This window comes from Sodiomyces alcalophilus, assembly GCF_042370955.1.
Source record: "Sodiomyces alcalophilus JCM 7366 unplaced genomic scaffold ACRALscaffold_2, whole genome shotgun sequence".
NCBI classification, from domain to species: Eukaryota; Fungi; Ascomycota; class Sordariomycetes; order Glomerellales; family Plectosphaerellaceae; genus Sodiomyces; species Sodiomyces alcalophilus.
Window position 1 is genome coordinate 1,779 of NW_027263533.1, and position 15,104 is coordinate 16,882.

The window sequence follows — 15,104 nt, forward strand, 5'->3', positions numbered from 1 at the left end:
ACGGGATCAGGGAGTATAGGTAGTGATACAGTTACGCGATAAGACTTACTAAAAGTACGAGTCCGGTGGGGTACTATAGAGATAAACGGGCTATGCGTGTTGTTTTTTTTTGCTTGTTATTTACTAAAGGAATTTTTAAAGGATAAAGAGGAGTAAAGTAAATAGTTTATATAGTATTAGTTAATACGTTACGAAATATCTTATTTATTCTTTACTAACTCTACTACGTTCTAGTTATTCTATACGTGAATATTATATCCTTCTATAGACATAGTATCTTATTTATTCTTTAATAACTCTATAATATTCTAGTTATTCCGTACGTGAATATTGTATCCTTCTATGGACATCTTATCTTATTTATTCTTTGATAACTCTACAATGTTCTAGTCATTCCGTACGTGAATATTATATCCTTCTATAGATATCTTATATTGTTTGTTCTTTAATGACTCTACAATGTTCTAGTCATTCCGTACGTGAATATTATATCCTTCTATGGACATCTTATCTTATTTATTCTTTAATAACTCTACAATATTCTAGTTATTCTGTACGTACATGAACATTATATCCTTCTATGGACATAGTATCTTATTTATTCCTTAATAACTCTATAATATTCTAGTTATTCCGTATATGAATATTATATCCTTCTATGGACATATTATCTTATTTATTCTTTAATAACTCTATAATATTCTAGTCATTCCGTACATGAACATTATATCCTTCTATAGACATCTTATCTTATTTATTCTTTAATAACTCTACAATATTCTAGTCATTCCGTACATAAACATTATATCCTTCTATGGATATCTTATCTTATTTATTCTTTGATAACTCTATAATATTCTAGTTATTCCGTATATAAACATTATATCCTTCTATGGATATATTATTTATTTTTACGTATCTTCGTAATACGCGCCTTCCGTATTCCTTCCTTCCCTAAATAGATCCATTATATTCTATTAGCTCTTTCCTAAATATATAATAAGTTATCGAAAATATTTCGCCTTTTCTTTTTTCCTCTTACTCTATTACTCTTCTTCCTTTTCTTCCTCTTCTATACCAATAACTACTATAATAACCACCACCACTACTATAACCACTAATAGTAATAGCAGCTATAGCGTACGTTTTCCTCCCCTAAATCAAATACTTACTATACGATACTAACTTTACTAACTTTCTTTTTTTCCTTAGGAACAGTAATATTAATAATAATATAAAGATAGTTCTATAGAACCCGGGCGGCAGTGCCGAGGAGGAGCGCCCTAATAACCTTAGACTAATTCGTGGCGTCCGTGGTAAGCCTTACCTGACTTAGGTTAACGTACGAGGTCAACAGTTAGTAAGGTTTGTCTATAATAACCTTTAGCGTGCGGTGCTTACACTGCCTAGCTATCCTATAATCTTTATCACTGGACGCTACTAGGTCAGGCAGATTATAAGCATAAGGGACTCGTACGTTAATACCTGGCTTATCTAGAGTCGTGGTGCTAGCGTATAAAAGCCCTATATACCTTACCGACGTAAGATAAGCAGGGACGTTATAGGGTATACCTATCCCTTTCCGGTCTGCTTTCGTTTACCGGGTCACTTTAATAGCTACTACGGCAATTATAAATAGCCGGACGGCGCTACTAAGTATAATATACTGGATACCATTAATAACGTACGAAAAGGTAGGAATACTAAAGGCCTACCTGCTCCAGGTAATAATACAGATAATCCTATTAATATTAATAAGGATAAGGGTATAGCCCTTAACCCTATCACCCTCTAAACTAAAAAACAACTAAAAAAACAAAAAAAAACAAAAAAAACAAAAAAAATATAAAAAAATAAAAACACAAAAAAAAGTAAGTTATTTTTTTTTCTTTTTTATTTTTTTTTTATTTAGTAAAGCTAGACTTTGATTTTGTACGAGTAGATAGACCTATAAAGTATATTATTAAGTGATAATATATAGAGGTATTAGTCTAGAAGTCTAGACTAATACAGGATAATATTAGGCACCTTCTCGTGGTATCCTGCGTAAGTAACTATCTTTAGGTAGTGAAACTAAGACCTAATTATAAATAAATAAAATAAATATCTAGAACCTTTGTACGATGTCTAGTCTTGATAATATATAAAGTTAGAGATGTCTGTTAATAAAATAAAATGAATGTAGGGAACCTAGACCGATGTATATAATGCTTGTACGGAGAGCAGGTATATCTAAATATATATAGTGTAGTATAAGATTTCCAGCTAATAACACTATACTATCGATATAAGAACCTTTGTACGATGTCCAGTCTTAATAATATATGAAGTTAGAGATGTCTGTTGATGAAATGAAATGAATGTAGGGAACCTAGACCGATGTATATAATGCTTGTACGGAGAGCAGGTATATCTAAATATATATAGTCCGGTGTAAGATTTCTAGCTAATAGCACGACGCTATAGACATAACCATTAAAGACAAAGTCGTATATACTGCCTGGAGTAGAAATATAAATAATATATTAAGGGTAGCTCGTACGGAGCTCATTTTTAACTATGTATAATGTCTTAATTTAGCGATTCGAATAATATACTTTTCATTTGGTTTTGACACGAGAATGTCAACGACTTTTACTCGGAAAGATTTTAACGAAGTCTACCCTATGCCGTACGATTATGGCCCGTGCACCCCTTATAAAAGCAACGGATTCTACTATAATCCATCGGATACTAGAGGATAGGGTTAGTTTAAGTTTTATTCCCTATTATAGACGGGTTACTTTAATTTTCCTCTCCTATTATAAATGGGTTTATTTAATTCTTTTAGTTTATTAATTTTCCTCTCCTATAATAAACGGGTTAGTTTAATATTCTTCTCCTATTATAACCGGGTTAGTTTTATTTCCCTTTCCTATTATAAACGAGTTTATTTAATTTCTCTTTCCTATTATAAACGGGTTTATTTTACTTTATTCTCCTATTATAAACGGGTTAGTTTAATTATCTTCCCCTATTATAGATAGGTTATATTAATTCCCTTCTACTAATATCTATTTATTAGCTTAATACTCTCCTTTTAATACTTATTAATTAGTTTTATTTTATCTTTATAATAGTTATAAGTGATTATAATTCTCTTTCCTTAATCTCTATTACTTAGTTTAGTATTCTTTAATATATATCTATTATATTTTAATTTCCCCTTTTTAATATTTATTAATTAACTTAATATTTAAATTAAGATTATATAACTAATATTAGCTAAGTCTAAATATATTATAACTACTATTATAATATACTAAAGTAATATAAATATATTAGTTATAAGTATATATATAAATATATATATATATATATAATTATTAAAAATAAATATTTATAAAATTTATATTACCTATAAAGACTATTTATTAAACTATACCTTTTCTTTAAGAATACGAAATTCTAAGTAATTAAGTATTTATATAAGTTTTCCTTTTTTTTCCTTTTTTTTTTTTTTTTTTTTTTTTTTTTTTTATTTCGTGATTACTAAGTAGTCTAATAGCCGTACGATCCTATTACTATTACTCCTCCTATCTTTTTTTTTTTTTTTCCTATAAGTCCTATCTACACGAAAATATAACCCTTTACGATTAATACTACCTTTCGCCTTATTATCTGTCTTAAATGTAAGATAGCTTGCTTACGAGATGAGATTACTACCCACCTTCGTACGAAGCACCGATCGATCCCGCTACCTCGCCGCTAAGCTATTATATAAGAAATACGCTCTTAACTAACTTCACTTTACGCAACCCAATAAGACCTCGAGCTTTTCTAGATTCCTACCGAACCTATCCCGGCTATCCGCGAACTAGAAGGACCATTTTTAGATGGTCTCTGTTGCGTATAATGCCCGTACGTCGTACGGTCCCTCCGGGCTATATAACACCATTATCGTACGGTATATGGTTGGACTAATCTATAGTAAAAAGGCGGCGACGTAAAGCGGAAAGCTATATATCCTTATCCTATGCTATAGGAAACGGATATACCTTGTTAGCGTTTTTTTAAGAGCCGCCTAGTAAGTACTTGGTTCTAGGTTATTCTATACGATACACTATCTAGCCTATTAACCCAGCCTACACCAACTTAAACACCAGCCTTAGAGTTTATCTTATCTAACACCAAAGCCTTTCAGGAAATCGTATAGTATACAGAATAATCTATCCAAGACCCTAGTGGTAAGCTAGAGCTAAACCCCTAGTTAAAGCGTGTTGGCTGGTCCGAGTATTTACTTAGCCTTAACCGTGAACATCTTTATACGGCTATGAGTCTAGTGCCGTACAAAGGCTAGCCCGAGAGTGCTGAACCCGAGTCACTATTAATCCTTTAGTATATTTAGGATACACTTAACCGCCTCGTATATAATGCGCGCCTAGACTGTATTTATACTAAGGTCGGTATTGCCGTGCTATTCGAGGTTAACCGTAAGTCTATCGACGTTAAGCTAAACCACCCCTTTAATACTAACCTAGAAGACCGTATAATTACTCGATATACCTTAGTCTGGAAAAGGCTCCTTATATATATCCTTTATATGGATTACTAGGAGCCAGAAAACGTACCTAAATTCAACCTTATAACCAACTAAGACAACGCGCTTAGTTCTTTATACGACTTCTTCGAGAACCACGCCCCCTTATCTACCCTAACAGAAAATCACTATACAAGACTCGACCGGTTATGCCTCGACTTACTTATTTCTATCCTCCACCACCTATTACTAGGCTCCTTATACGATAGCGTCCTACTTAGCGCGCTTGCCGTTATAGGTATACGCTAAGATAGAGGCTAGCACCCTATAAAAGACTATACTTCGGTATACTCTGCGGTGATTAAGCTAGCAAGGATATTTATTATACGGCACTTACTCTTATAATAGCAGGACAAGAAGGATTCCCTAGAGCCACCTAGTCTATTTTACCTTATACGATAAAATATCCAGGCCTTTCTAACTACTACCCACTCTACGCGACTTCCTACCCTAATAAACTAGATCTATAATACCTGGTCGTACGGGATAAAGATCTAGTATACTACGGCACTAGCAGGCTTTATAACTTAGTAGGGGACTCGCCTAACCTTCCGCGATATCTCTTTTATTATAAAGGACTTATCGGAATACTTTTACTAGATTATAAACGACCTTTACTATACGATATAAAAGCTCCTTTTCCTCCACCTAGACGATTAGTCCTTTATAGTGGTTCCTTAGGCGGATATTATCGACGACTTATCTAAAACCAGTCCTGGGTATAGCTTCTTATCTAAGCCACGGAATACCTAGCTAAAAGGCTATAAGGACTGGCTTATACAAAGAATTATAGATAATCCTACCCTAGCAGCTAAATAAGTATACGTAGAGGATAATAAGCTCCGTTATTATACAATAACACTTATAAGCTACCTCCAGAAAGTCGATAATTTCCGAGAAAAGCTCCTTATCCTGATGCATATACTCGGCGGCTAACCTTTACGCATAACAGAGATTCTTAACCTCCGGTTTCTAAACATATCGTACGGAGGAATGAGGAATATCTTTATCCGCTACGGCCTTGTCTGCTTCGCCTTAAGCTACCATAAAGGCTATAACAACAAAGGAGGATTAAAGATTATCTATCGCTTTTTACCACGGGAAGTAGGCTTTAAGCTTATACGATATCTCTGGCTTATCCTACCCTTTTACTAACAGGCCTAGTCTATTACTTATAATACTATACGGCTAAGTCCTTTCCTTTAGGCTAAGCACCTTATCGATATAATAAAGGCTAAGGACAATACACTAACATAAATAATCTCCTTACTCTAGGCTTCCGATAAGATACGCTAAGTTATCAAGCAAAACACCGTACAATATCTTAGAGTTAAGCTAGGTATTAGCTCCTAGCGCTATATTACTATCGCTATCTCCCGCCGGTTCCTTAACAGTGCCTTTAGGTAAATATTATACTCCGAATAAGTATCGTACAATAATTCTGACTCAGAAGATAGCGGGGATATCAGCAACGACATTTAGGATATCCAGGCTAGACATTCCTCTCTTATCGCCGGTATAATATACGGCCACGAGGCATAGGATACGTATCTTAGAATGGCCGTACGATAAAAGTAATTTCGGAAAATCAGTATAGTATAGCATCGCTTCTTCGCCTTTAGGATACCCGAGTCATTAATAAGGAAAAGCGACTTTTCTAATCCTTTCGACTACGAATAATATAACCTTCGCCTTATATAACTTTAACGCCTTACCTAACTCGATCTATAGAAGCAGCTAAGGCAGATACTCCGGATTCCTAATACTATTTTCCGGGGAAACCAGCTATAGATAATCCAGACTATCGTATAGGGATTATCGCTAATTATCTAAATTTACGGTACTAGTAGCGGAAAGAGCTTATCTTTTATACTCCCTGCCTATTCTTTATATAATAGTATTACTATTATTATTATACCCTTTCTTATACTCTAAGACGATATTCTCTAAAGATACCGTACGCTACTAATCAAGGCGTATATCTAGGCAGATCAGGATATATAAGTAACCCGACTTATACTTATTACTCCTAAAAAGGCAGTAACTCGGGGCTTTCGCTTATTTCTTAATAGGCTTATTATATAATAGCAACTAGATAGGCTTATTCTTAATAAGTGCTACACGGTCCTAGACAGCTTATATATATTCAGACCATAGCTCCGTATAATCGGGTCTTTCCTATATTCTATCGGCGTATAGCTTATATTCCTTATAGCTATACTTGCTCTAAGAGATAAGGCCGAGTTTATTATAACTCTATACCTAAAGGAGCAGACCCCGACTATTATACGAGATATAATAACACGCAAAAATATTAAGTATATAGTACTCGAGGTTCCGATATTCAAGGAAGAGACTAACACCGTATAGAAACTCGTAACTTAATAACGTTATACCAGACTTATTATATACTATATAACGATTCGGCGCGCCGAAAAGCTAATATCCCTTCTCCGATATAGTCTTTACTATAGTAAGGTTACTAACTCGAATACCGCGAAGTCCGCTATTATATAAGACTAGATCCGTGATAGCGGGGTTATTATAGCTATAAACGCACTTAGCGCCGGGATAGATATCCTAAACGTATAACACGTTATTTATCTCGGCCTGCCTTATTCTTTACGAGACTTCGTATAAGAGAGTAGGCGCGTAGGCCGGGATTCTAAGCCTGCTATATTAATAATTATATTTATAAAAATAATAAAGCTCTAGAAGATATAAGAGGTTAGCTAGGTAAGTCCTGATAACGAAGATATCCTAGACTTTATACGAGATTTAGTAACCTACCGACGGATAGTCCTGGATCGTATAATAGATAGCCGGACAGACCGTGTTTTATACAAGGAAGGCGAGGAGCGCTATAACCTTTGCGATACTAGCTTAGTCACCTTGTACGGAACCTTATCGGACTTTTTAACGCTATAAATAATATCATAGCCATTACGCCCTATAGTCGACTATATAACCATTATATAATATCAAAGGCAGTTACACTAAGCCTAATAACGGTAGCTTACTCGAAGCCGTATAATAAGCAAAGACACTACCTAACTTCGAGAATATTTTATCCGCTTTTACTAAGGTTACCCGGTCTGCCTTAGCTTAAAGGTGCAAAACATATATCGCCCTTTTAGCTAGCAGTATACGGAGTTAATAGACGCCGTATAAAATCAGATCCGCTAAGAGAGGATAAGGCTAATATAAGAGATTCGGGATCTTAGTAAGCCGTACGACTATACGGGTTACTTTATTTACTAGGTACTAGAGAGTATATATCCACGCTGGATAGTAATAGACTTAGATAGTGGCTTATTTAAAATAGTATAGATAAGGATATACTTATATAAAGGCGTGATAGAGTGGGTAATCGCTATCTCCTTTACGTTTAGATTCGGCGATAATGCTTTAAGCAAGGCCAAGGAACTTATACGGGATTAGGGAGTATAGGTAAGTGATATAGTTACGCGATAAGACTTACTAAAAGTACGAGTCCGGTGGGGTACTATAAAGATAAACGGGCTATACGTGTTATTTTTTTTTACTTATTATTTACTAAAGGAATTTTTAAAGGATAAAAAGGAGTAAAGTAAATAGTTTATATAGTATTAGTTAATACGTTACGAAATATCTTATTTATTCTTTACTAACTCTACTATATTCTAGTTATTCTATATATAAATATTATATCCTTCTATAGATATAGTATCTTATTTATTCTTTAATAACTCTATAATATTCTAGTTATTCCATACATAAATATTATATCCTTCTATGGATATCTTATCTTATTTATTCTTTAATAACTCTATAATATTCTAGTTATTCCGTACATAAATATTATATCCTTCTATAAACATCTTATATTATTTATTCTTTAATAACTCTATAATATTCTAGTTATTCCGTACATAAATATTATATCCTTCTATAGACATCTTATCTTATTTATTCTTTAATAACTCTATAATATTCTAGTCATTCCGTACGTACATGAATATTATATCCTTCTATGGATATAGCATCTTATTTATTCCTTAATAACTCTATAATATTCTAGTCATTCCGTACGTGAACATTGTATCCTTCTATGGACATATCATCTTATTTGTTCTTTAATAACTCTATAATATTCTAGTTATTCCGTACATGAACATTGTATCCTTCTATGGACATCTTATCTTATTTATTCTTTAATAACTCTACAATATTCTAGTTATTCCGTACATGAACATTATATCCTTTTATAGACATCTTATCTTATTTATTCTTTAATGACTCTATAATATTCTAGTTATTCCGTACGTGAATATTATATCCTTCTATAGACATATTATTTATTTTTATATATCTTCGTAATACACGCCTTCCGTATTCCTTCTTTCCCTAAATAGATCTATTATATTCTATTAGCTCTTTCCTAAATATATAACGAGTTATCGAAAATATTTCGCCTTTTCTTTTTTCCTTTTACTCTATTACTCTTCTTCCTTTTCTTCCTTTTCTATACTAATAACTACTATAATAACCACCACCACCACTATAACCACTAATAGTAACAGCAGCTATAGCGTACGTTTTCCTCCCCTAAATTAAATACTTACTATACGATACTAACTTTACTAACTTTCTTTTTTTCCTTAGGAACAGTAATATTAATAATAATATAGAGATAGTTTTATAGAACCCGGGCGGCAGTGCCGAGGAGGAGCGCCCTAATAACCTTAGACTAATTTATGGTGTCCGTGGCGAGCCTCGCCTAACTTAGGTTAATATACGAGGTTAATAGTTAGTAAGGTTTATTTATAATAACCTTTAGCGTACGGTGCTTACACTGCCTGGCCGTCCTATAATCTTTGTTACTAGACGCTACTAGGTTAGGCAGATTATAAGTATAAGGGACTTATACGTTAATACCTAGCTTATCCAGAGTCGTGGTGCTAGCATATAAAAGCCCTGCACACCTTACCGACGTAAGATAAGCAGGGACGTTATAGGGTATACCTATCCCTTTCCGGTCTGCTTTCGTTTACCGGGTTACTTTAGTAGCTACTACGGTAATTATAAATAGCCGGACGGCGCTGCTAAGTATGATATACTGGATACCACTAATAATATACGAAGAGGTAGGAATACTAGAGGCCTGCCTGCTCCAGGTAATAATATAGATAATCCTATTAATGTTAATAAGGATAAGGGTATAGCCCTTAACCCTATCACCCTCTAAACTAAAAAATAACTAAAAAAACAAAAAAAAATAAAAAAAACAAAAAAAATATAAAAAAACAAAAACATAAAAAAAAGTAAGTTATTTTTTTTTCTTTTTTGTTTTTTTTTTTATTTAGCAAAGCTGGACTTTGATTTTATACGAGTAGATAGACCTATAAAGTATATTATTAAGTGATAATATATAAAGGTATTAGTCTAGAAGTCTAGACTGATATAGGATAATATTAGGCACCTTCTCGTGGTATCCTGCGTAAGTAACTATCTTTAGGTAGTAAAACTAAGACCTAATTATAAATAAATAAAATAAATATCTAGAACCTTCGTACGATATTTAGTCTTAATAATATATAAAGTTAAAGATATCTGTTAATAAAATAAAATAAATATAGGGAACCTAGACCGATGCATATAATACTTATACGGAGAGCAGGTATATCTAAATATATATAGTGTAGTATAAGATTTCTAGCTAATAACACTATACTATCGATATAAGAACCTTCGTACGATATCTAGTCTTAATAATATATAAAGTTAGGGATGTCTGTTAATAAAATGAAATAAATATAGGGAACCTAGACCGATACATATAATACTTATACGGAGAGCAGGTATATCTAAATATATATAGTCCGGTATAAGATTTCCAGCTAATAGCACGACGCCATAGACATAACCATTAAAGACAAAGTCGTATATACTGCCTAGAGTAGAAATACAAATAATATATTAAGGGTAGCTCGTACGGAGCTTATTTTTAACTATATATAATGTCTTAATTCAGCGATTCGAATAATATACTTTTTATTTGGTTTTAACACGAGAATATTAACGACTTCTACTCGGAAAGATTTCAACGAAGTCTACCCCATACCGTACGATTATGGCCCGTGCACCCCTTACAAAAGCAACGGATTCTACTACAATCCATCGGATACTAGAGGATAGGGTATAGCCCTTAACCCTATCACCCTCTAAACCAAAAAACAACTAAAAAAACAAAAAAAAACAAAAAAAAACAAAAAAAACAAAAAAAATATAAAAAAACAAAAACATAAAAAAAAGTAAGTTATTTTTTTTTTCTTTTTTGTTTTTTTTTTATTTAGAAAAGCTAGACTTTGATTTTATACGAGTAGATAGACCTATAAAGTATATTATTAAGTGATAATATATAGAGGTATTAGTCTAGAAGTCTAGACTAATACAGGATAATATTAGGCACCTTCTCGTGGTATCCTACGTAAATAACTATCTTTAGGTAGTAAAACTAAGACCTAATTATAAATAAATAAAATAAATATCTAGAACCTTCGTATAATGTCTAGTCTTGATAATATATAAAGTTAGAGATATCTATTAATAAAATAAAATAAATATAAGGAACCTAGACCGATATATATAATGCTTATACGGAGAGCAGGTATATCTAAATATATATAGTATAGTATAAGATTTCTAGTTAATAACACTATACTATCGATATAAGAACCTTTATACGATATCCAGTCTTAATAATATATAAAGTTCGAGATATCTATTAATAAAATAAAATAAATATAGGGAACCTAGACCGATGCATATAATGCTTATACGGAGAGCAGGTATATCTAAATATGTATAGTCCGGTGTAAGATTTCCAGCTAATAGCACAACGCCATAGACATAACTATCAAAGATAAAGTCGTATATACTGCCTAGAGTAGAAATACGAATAACATATTAAGGGTAGCTCGTACGAACCTCATTTTTAACTATGTATAATATCTTAATTCAGCGATTCGAATAATATACTTTTTATTTAGTTTTAACACGAGAATATTAACGACTTCTACTCGGAAAGATTTTAACGAAGTCTACCCTATACCGTACGATTATAGCCCGTGCACCCCTTACAAAAGCAACGGATTCTACTACAATCCATCGGATACTAGAGGATAGGGTATGCCTATCCCTTTCCGGTCTGCTTTTGTTTACCGGGTTATTTTAGTGGCTACTACGGCAATTATAAATAGCCGGACAGCGCTACTAAGTATAATATACTAGATACCACTAATAACATATAAAAAGGTAGGAATACTAAAGGCCTACCTACTCTAGGTAATAATATAGATAATCCTATTAATATTAATAAGGATAAGGGTATATCCCTTAACCCTATCACCCTTTAAACCAAAAAACAACTAAAAAATCAAAAAAAAATCAAAAAAAAACCAAAAAAATATAAAAAAACAAAAATATAAAAAAAAGTAAGTTATTTTTTATTTTTCTTTTTTATTTTTTTTTTATTTAGAAAAGCTAGACTTTGATTTTATACGAGTAGATAAACCTATAAAGTATATTATTAAGTAATAATATATAAAGGTATTAGTCTAGAAGTCTAGACTAATATAGGATAATATTAGGCACCTTCTCGTGGTATCCTGCGTAAGTAACTATCTTTAGGTAGTAAAACTAAGACCTAATTATAAATAAATAAAATAAATATCTAGAACCTTTATACGATATCTAGTCTTAATAATATATAAAGTTCGAGATATCTATTAATAAAATAAAAAGAATATAGGGAACCTAGACCGATATATATAATGCTTATACGGAGAGCAGGTATATCTAAATATATATAGTATAGTATAAGATTTCTAGCTAATAACACTATACTATCGATATAAGAACCTTCGTATAATATCCAGTCTTAATAATATATAAAGTTCGAGATGTCTGTTAATAAAATAAAATGAATATAGGGAACCTAGACCGATATATATAATGCTTATACGGAGAGCAGGTATATCTAAATATATATAGTCCGGTATAAGATTTCCAGCTAATAGCACGACGCCATAGACATAACCATTAAAGACAAAGTCGTATATACTACCTAGAGTAGAAATACGAATAACATATTAAGGGTAGCTTATACAAACCTTATTTTTAACTATGTATAATATCTTAATTTAGCGATTCGAATAATATACTTTCTATTTGGTTTTAACACAAGAATATTAACGACTTCTACTCGGAAAGATTTCAACGAAGTCTACCCTATACCGTACGATTATAGCCCGTGCACCCCTTACAAAAGCAACAGATTCTACTACAATCCATAGGATACTAGAGGATAGGGTAATCGCACTAAGTAAGGCCGAATAATTATATTAGCTAGAATTAAGGAAAGGAAAGGAAAAGGTCTATAGAGAATTACAGGATTTACTAGGTTTATACGAATCCGCGGTAAGGGCAGCGCGAGGTCTAAGTATCGGGCCTACGCGCTAATTAGCGGTTCCGGCCTTATACCGGAACTATATATTTAAGGGGTTAACCCGTAATAACTATACTTAGCTTAATCAGGGTAACCTAATTATATTTAGAGTTATTATAGCTATAAGGATATAAGTAAGATAACTAGGGCCGATTATAAAGGGGTGGATCGGAGACCTAGTGTTATATTATTAGGATATTATATAATATTATAGGATACACGTATCTTTTTTATTTATCTTATATATTATATATATATAGCGACGCTACCTAGATATAGAGGATACTTATTATTCTATATAATTATTATCCTTTTAACCCTAAGTTTTGCTATGTTTATTATATTTACTTTGTTTTAGCTACGTTGCCCTGATTAGAGCAGCGCGTACCTCCAGGAACCTTTTCTAAAGGTCTCCTTATTATATATATTGTTTTAGTTATATACACTTCGAGGCCTTAAGCATTCCTGTTATCGAAGACTTATCCGAGATTATACTGCCTAAGCCGTTCTGTATAGTAACGGCTTCGCCTCTCTTTACTATTTAGTTATATAACACTATCTATCTATCTAGCCACCTATTATCCATTCTGCGTCTTTTATTACTATCGCCGTTACCCTTCTATCACCGCTATTTTATCCGTAGTCGCGATATATAAGAAACAGGGGGATTAAGATAATAGATGTTTCGCTATTATATTTAATAGAAAATACTATTATCGTAGAGGCGCCGTTATTAAGAGAAGCTTACGACCTAAGGAGTTCCGTACCGGATATCGCGGTCTACACGTCCCTCGGCTTAACAAGCAGAGTCTTATAAACAAAGCGGAATCATTACGATATATTCGCTGTTATACTAATATCCCGGTCCTAACCGTGTACTACGACTTTAAGGATAACAACGCATACTACTTAATTGCGGAGTACGTTAAAGGCGTGAGTATATCGGAGCTCTTAGAGGATCAGAAGGGCATTATACGAAAGGAACTTCAAGGCTATTTAGCGACGCTCAAGACCCTAAAGTCCAACCGACTTAGCGGGCTATCAGGACTAGTGATCCCCCCCTATCGGGTTATACGGCGTACAGAGATAGATCACTAGTCTCTGCGACCTTCTGATTATAACGAATACGTCTTCTGTCATAACGACCTGTCCTAATAGAATATTATCGTTAGCCCAGATACGTTAAAGATCAACGCAATCATCGACTAGGAATACGCCGGCTTCTACCCGCCTCGCTTCGAGTAGCCATTCTTTAATAGGCTCGGCCCTTTATCTGCCATCAACGGCGAGGATAACGATTGCTTCGAGTTACTTGAATTTCTTGAATCTCGAGTTTATATAAGTGTCACGGGGTACACTCTGTAGGATAATGCTTGACTAACTGGCACGAAAGCATAATCAGGGCCCAAGCAAGCCAGCCTCTTCTGAAGTCTAGTCTGCAGTTGACGGAAGGACGGGCGATATCTTGGCCACGAGGTACGGGTCCTCTGGGGAAAAGGCAATGAGAGAATACTTCTCAACAGCATTAAGTTGTCTGCCTAGCAAAATGGCGCATTCCGTCAAACCCCTATTCCGTCAAAGACCACCTCGTGAGACCCGCCCGCTACTAGCCAGCTTCGTGGCGCCATTCGGACATCCTGTGTCGCATCCTTCAATACGGCCTAGAATGAGATGTTAACCCTTAAATCCCAGCGATGCCGCAGTATGCTTTGTACCTAATGAGGCGGCTTTCCATAGCTGGGGCACTCAGTTTGTGTGCTGGACACATCGGTTCCGCAATGCTTGCAGGGCACAATTGTAGAAGGCATGGTGAATTCGAGAGTAGCTGCCGAGCAACAAGATAAAGGATATTTCGTGCTTCTCGAGAAGTGGTGGATAACTGATTAAGGTAGGGTTATTAATGAGAATTCCGAGCAAGAGCAATATGATATACTGGGCAGAGGAGTCGCGTCCTTTATGCTTTCTAGGTCTACGCAAAACGCTTCCTTGTGAGAATAGGCCGCGAAAATTCGGGGACCTTAGGCATCAATGCCTAAT

At 33.7% G+C, this 15,104-nt stretch overlaps 2 protein-coding genes across 2 annotated transcripts; both read left to right on the forward strand.

Moving 5' to 3' along the window:
* Positions 1–13,748: 13,748 nt before the first annotated feature.
* ACRALDRAFT_2097119 (uncharacterized protein) lies at positions 13,749–14,165 on the forward strand (the record flags this gene model as incomplete). The annotated part of the gene is made up of 1 exon (XM_071022817.1): positions 13,749–14,165. A coding segment is annotated over one exon (417 nt), but the record flags the coding sequence as incomplete, so codon positions are not given.
* A 394-nt stretch (positions 14,166–14,559) lies between these two features.
* On the forward strand, positions 14,560–14,957 carry ACRALDRAFT_1060629 (uncharacterized protein). The gene is made up of 2 exons (XM_071016266.1): positions 14,560–14,731; positions 14,786–14,957. Exons 1-2 carry the CDS (start codon positions 14,614–14,616, stop codon positions 14,866–14,868), a joined length of 201 nt encoding a protein of 66 aa, XP_070876234.1. The 5' UTR covers positions 14,560–14,613; the 3' UTR covers positions 14,869–14,957.
* The last annotated feature ends 147 nt before the right edge of the window (positions 14,958–15,104 follow it).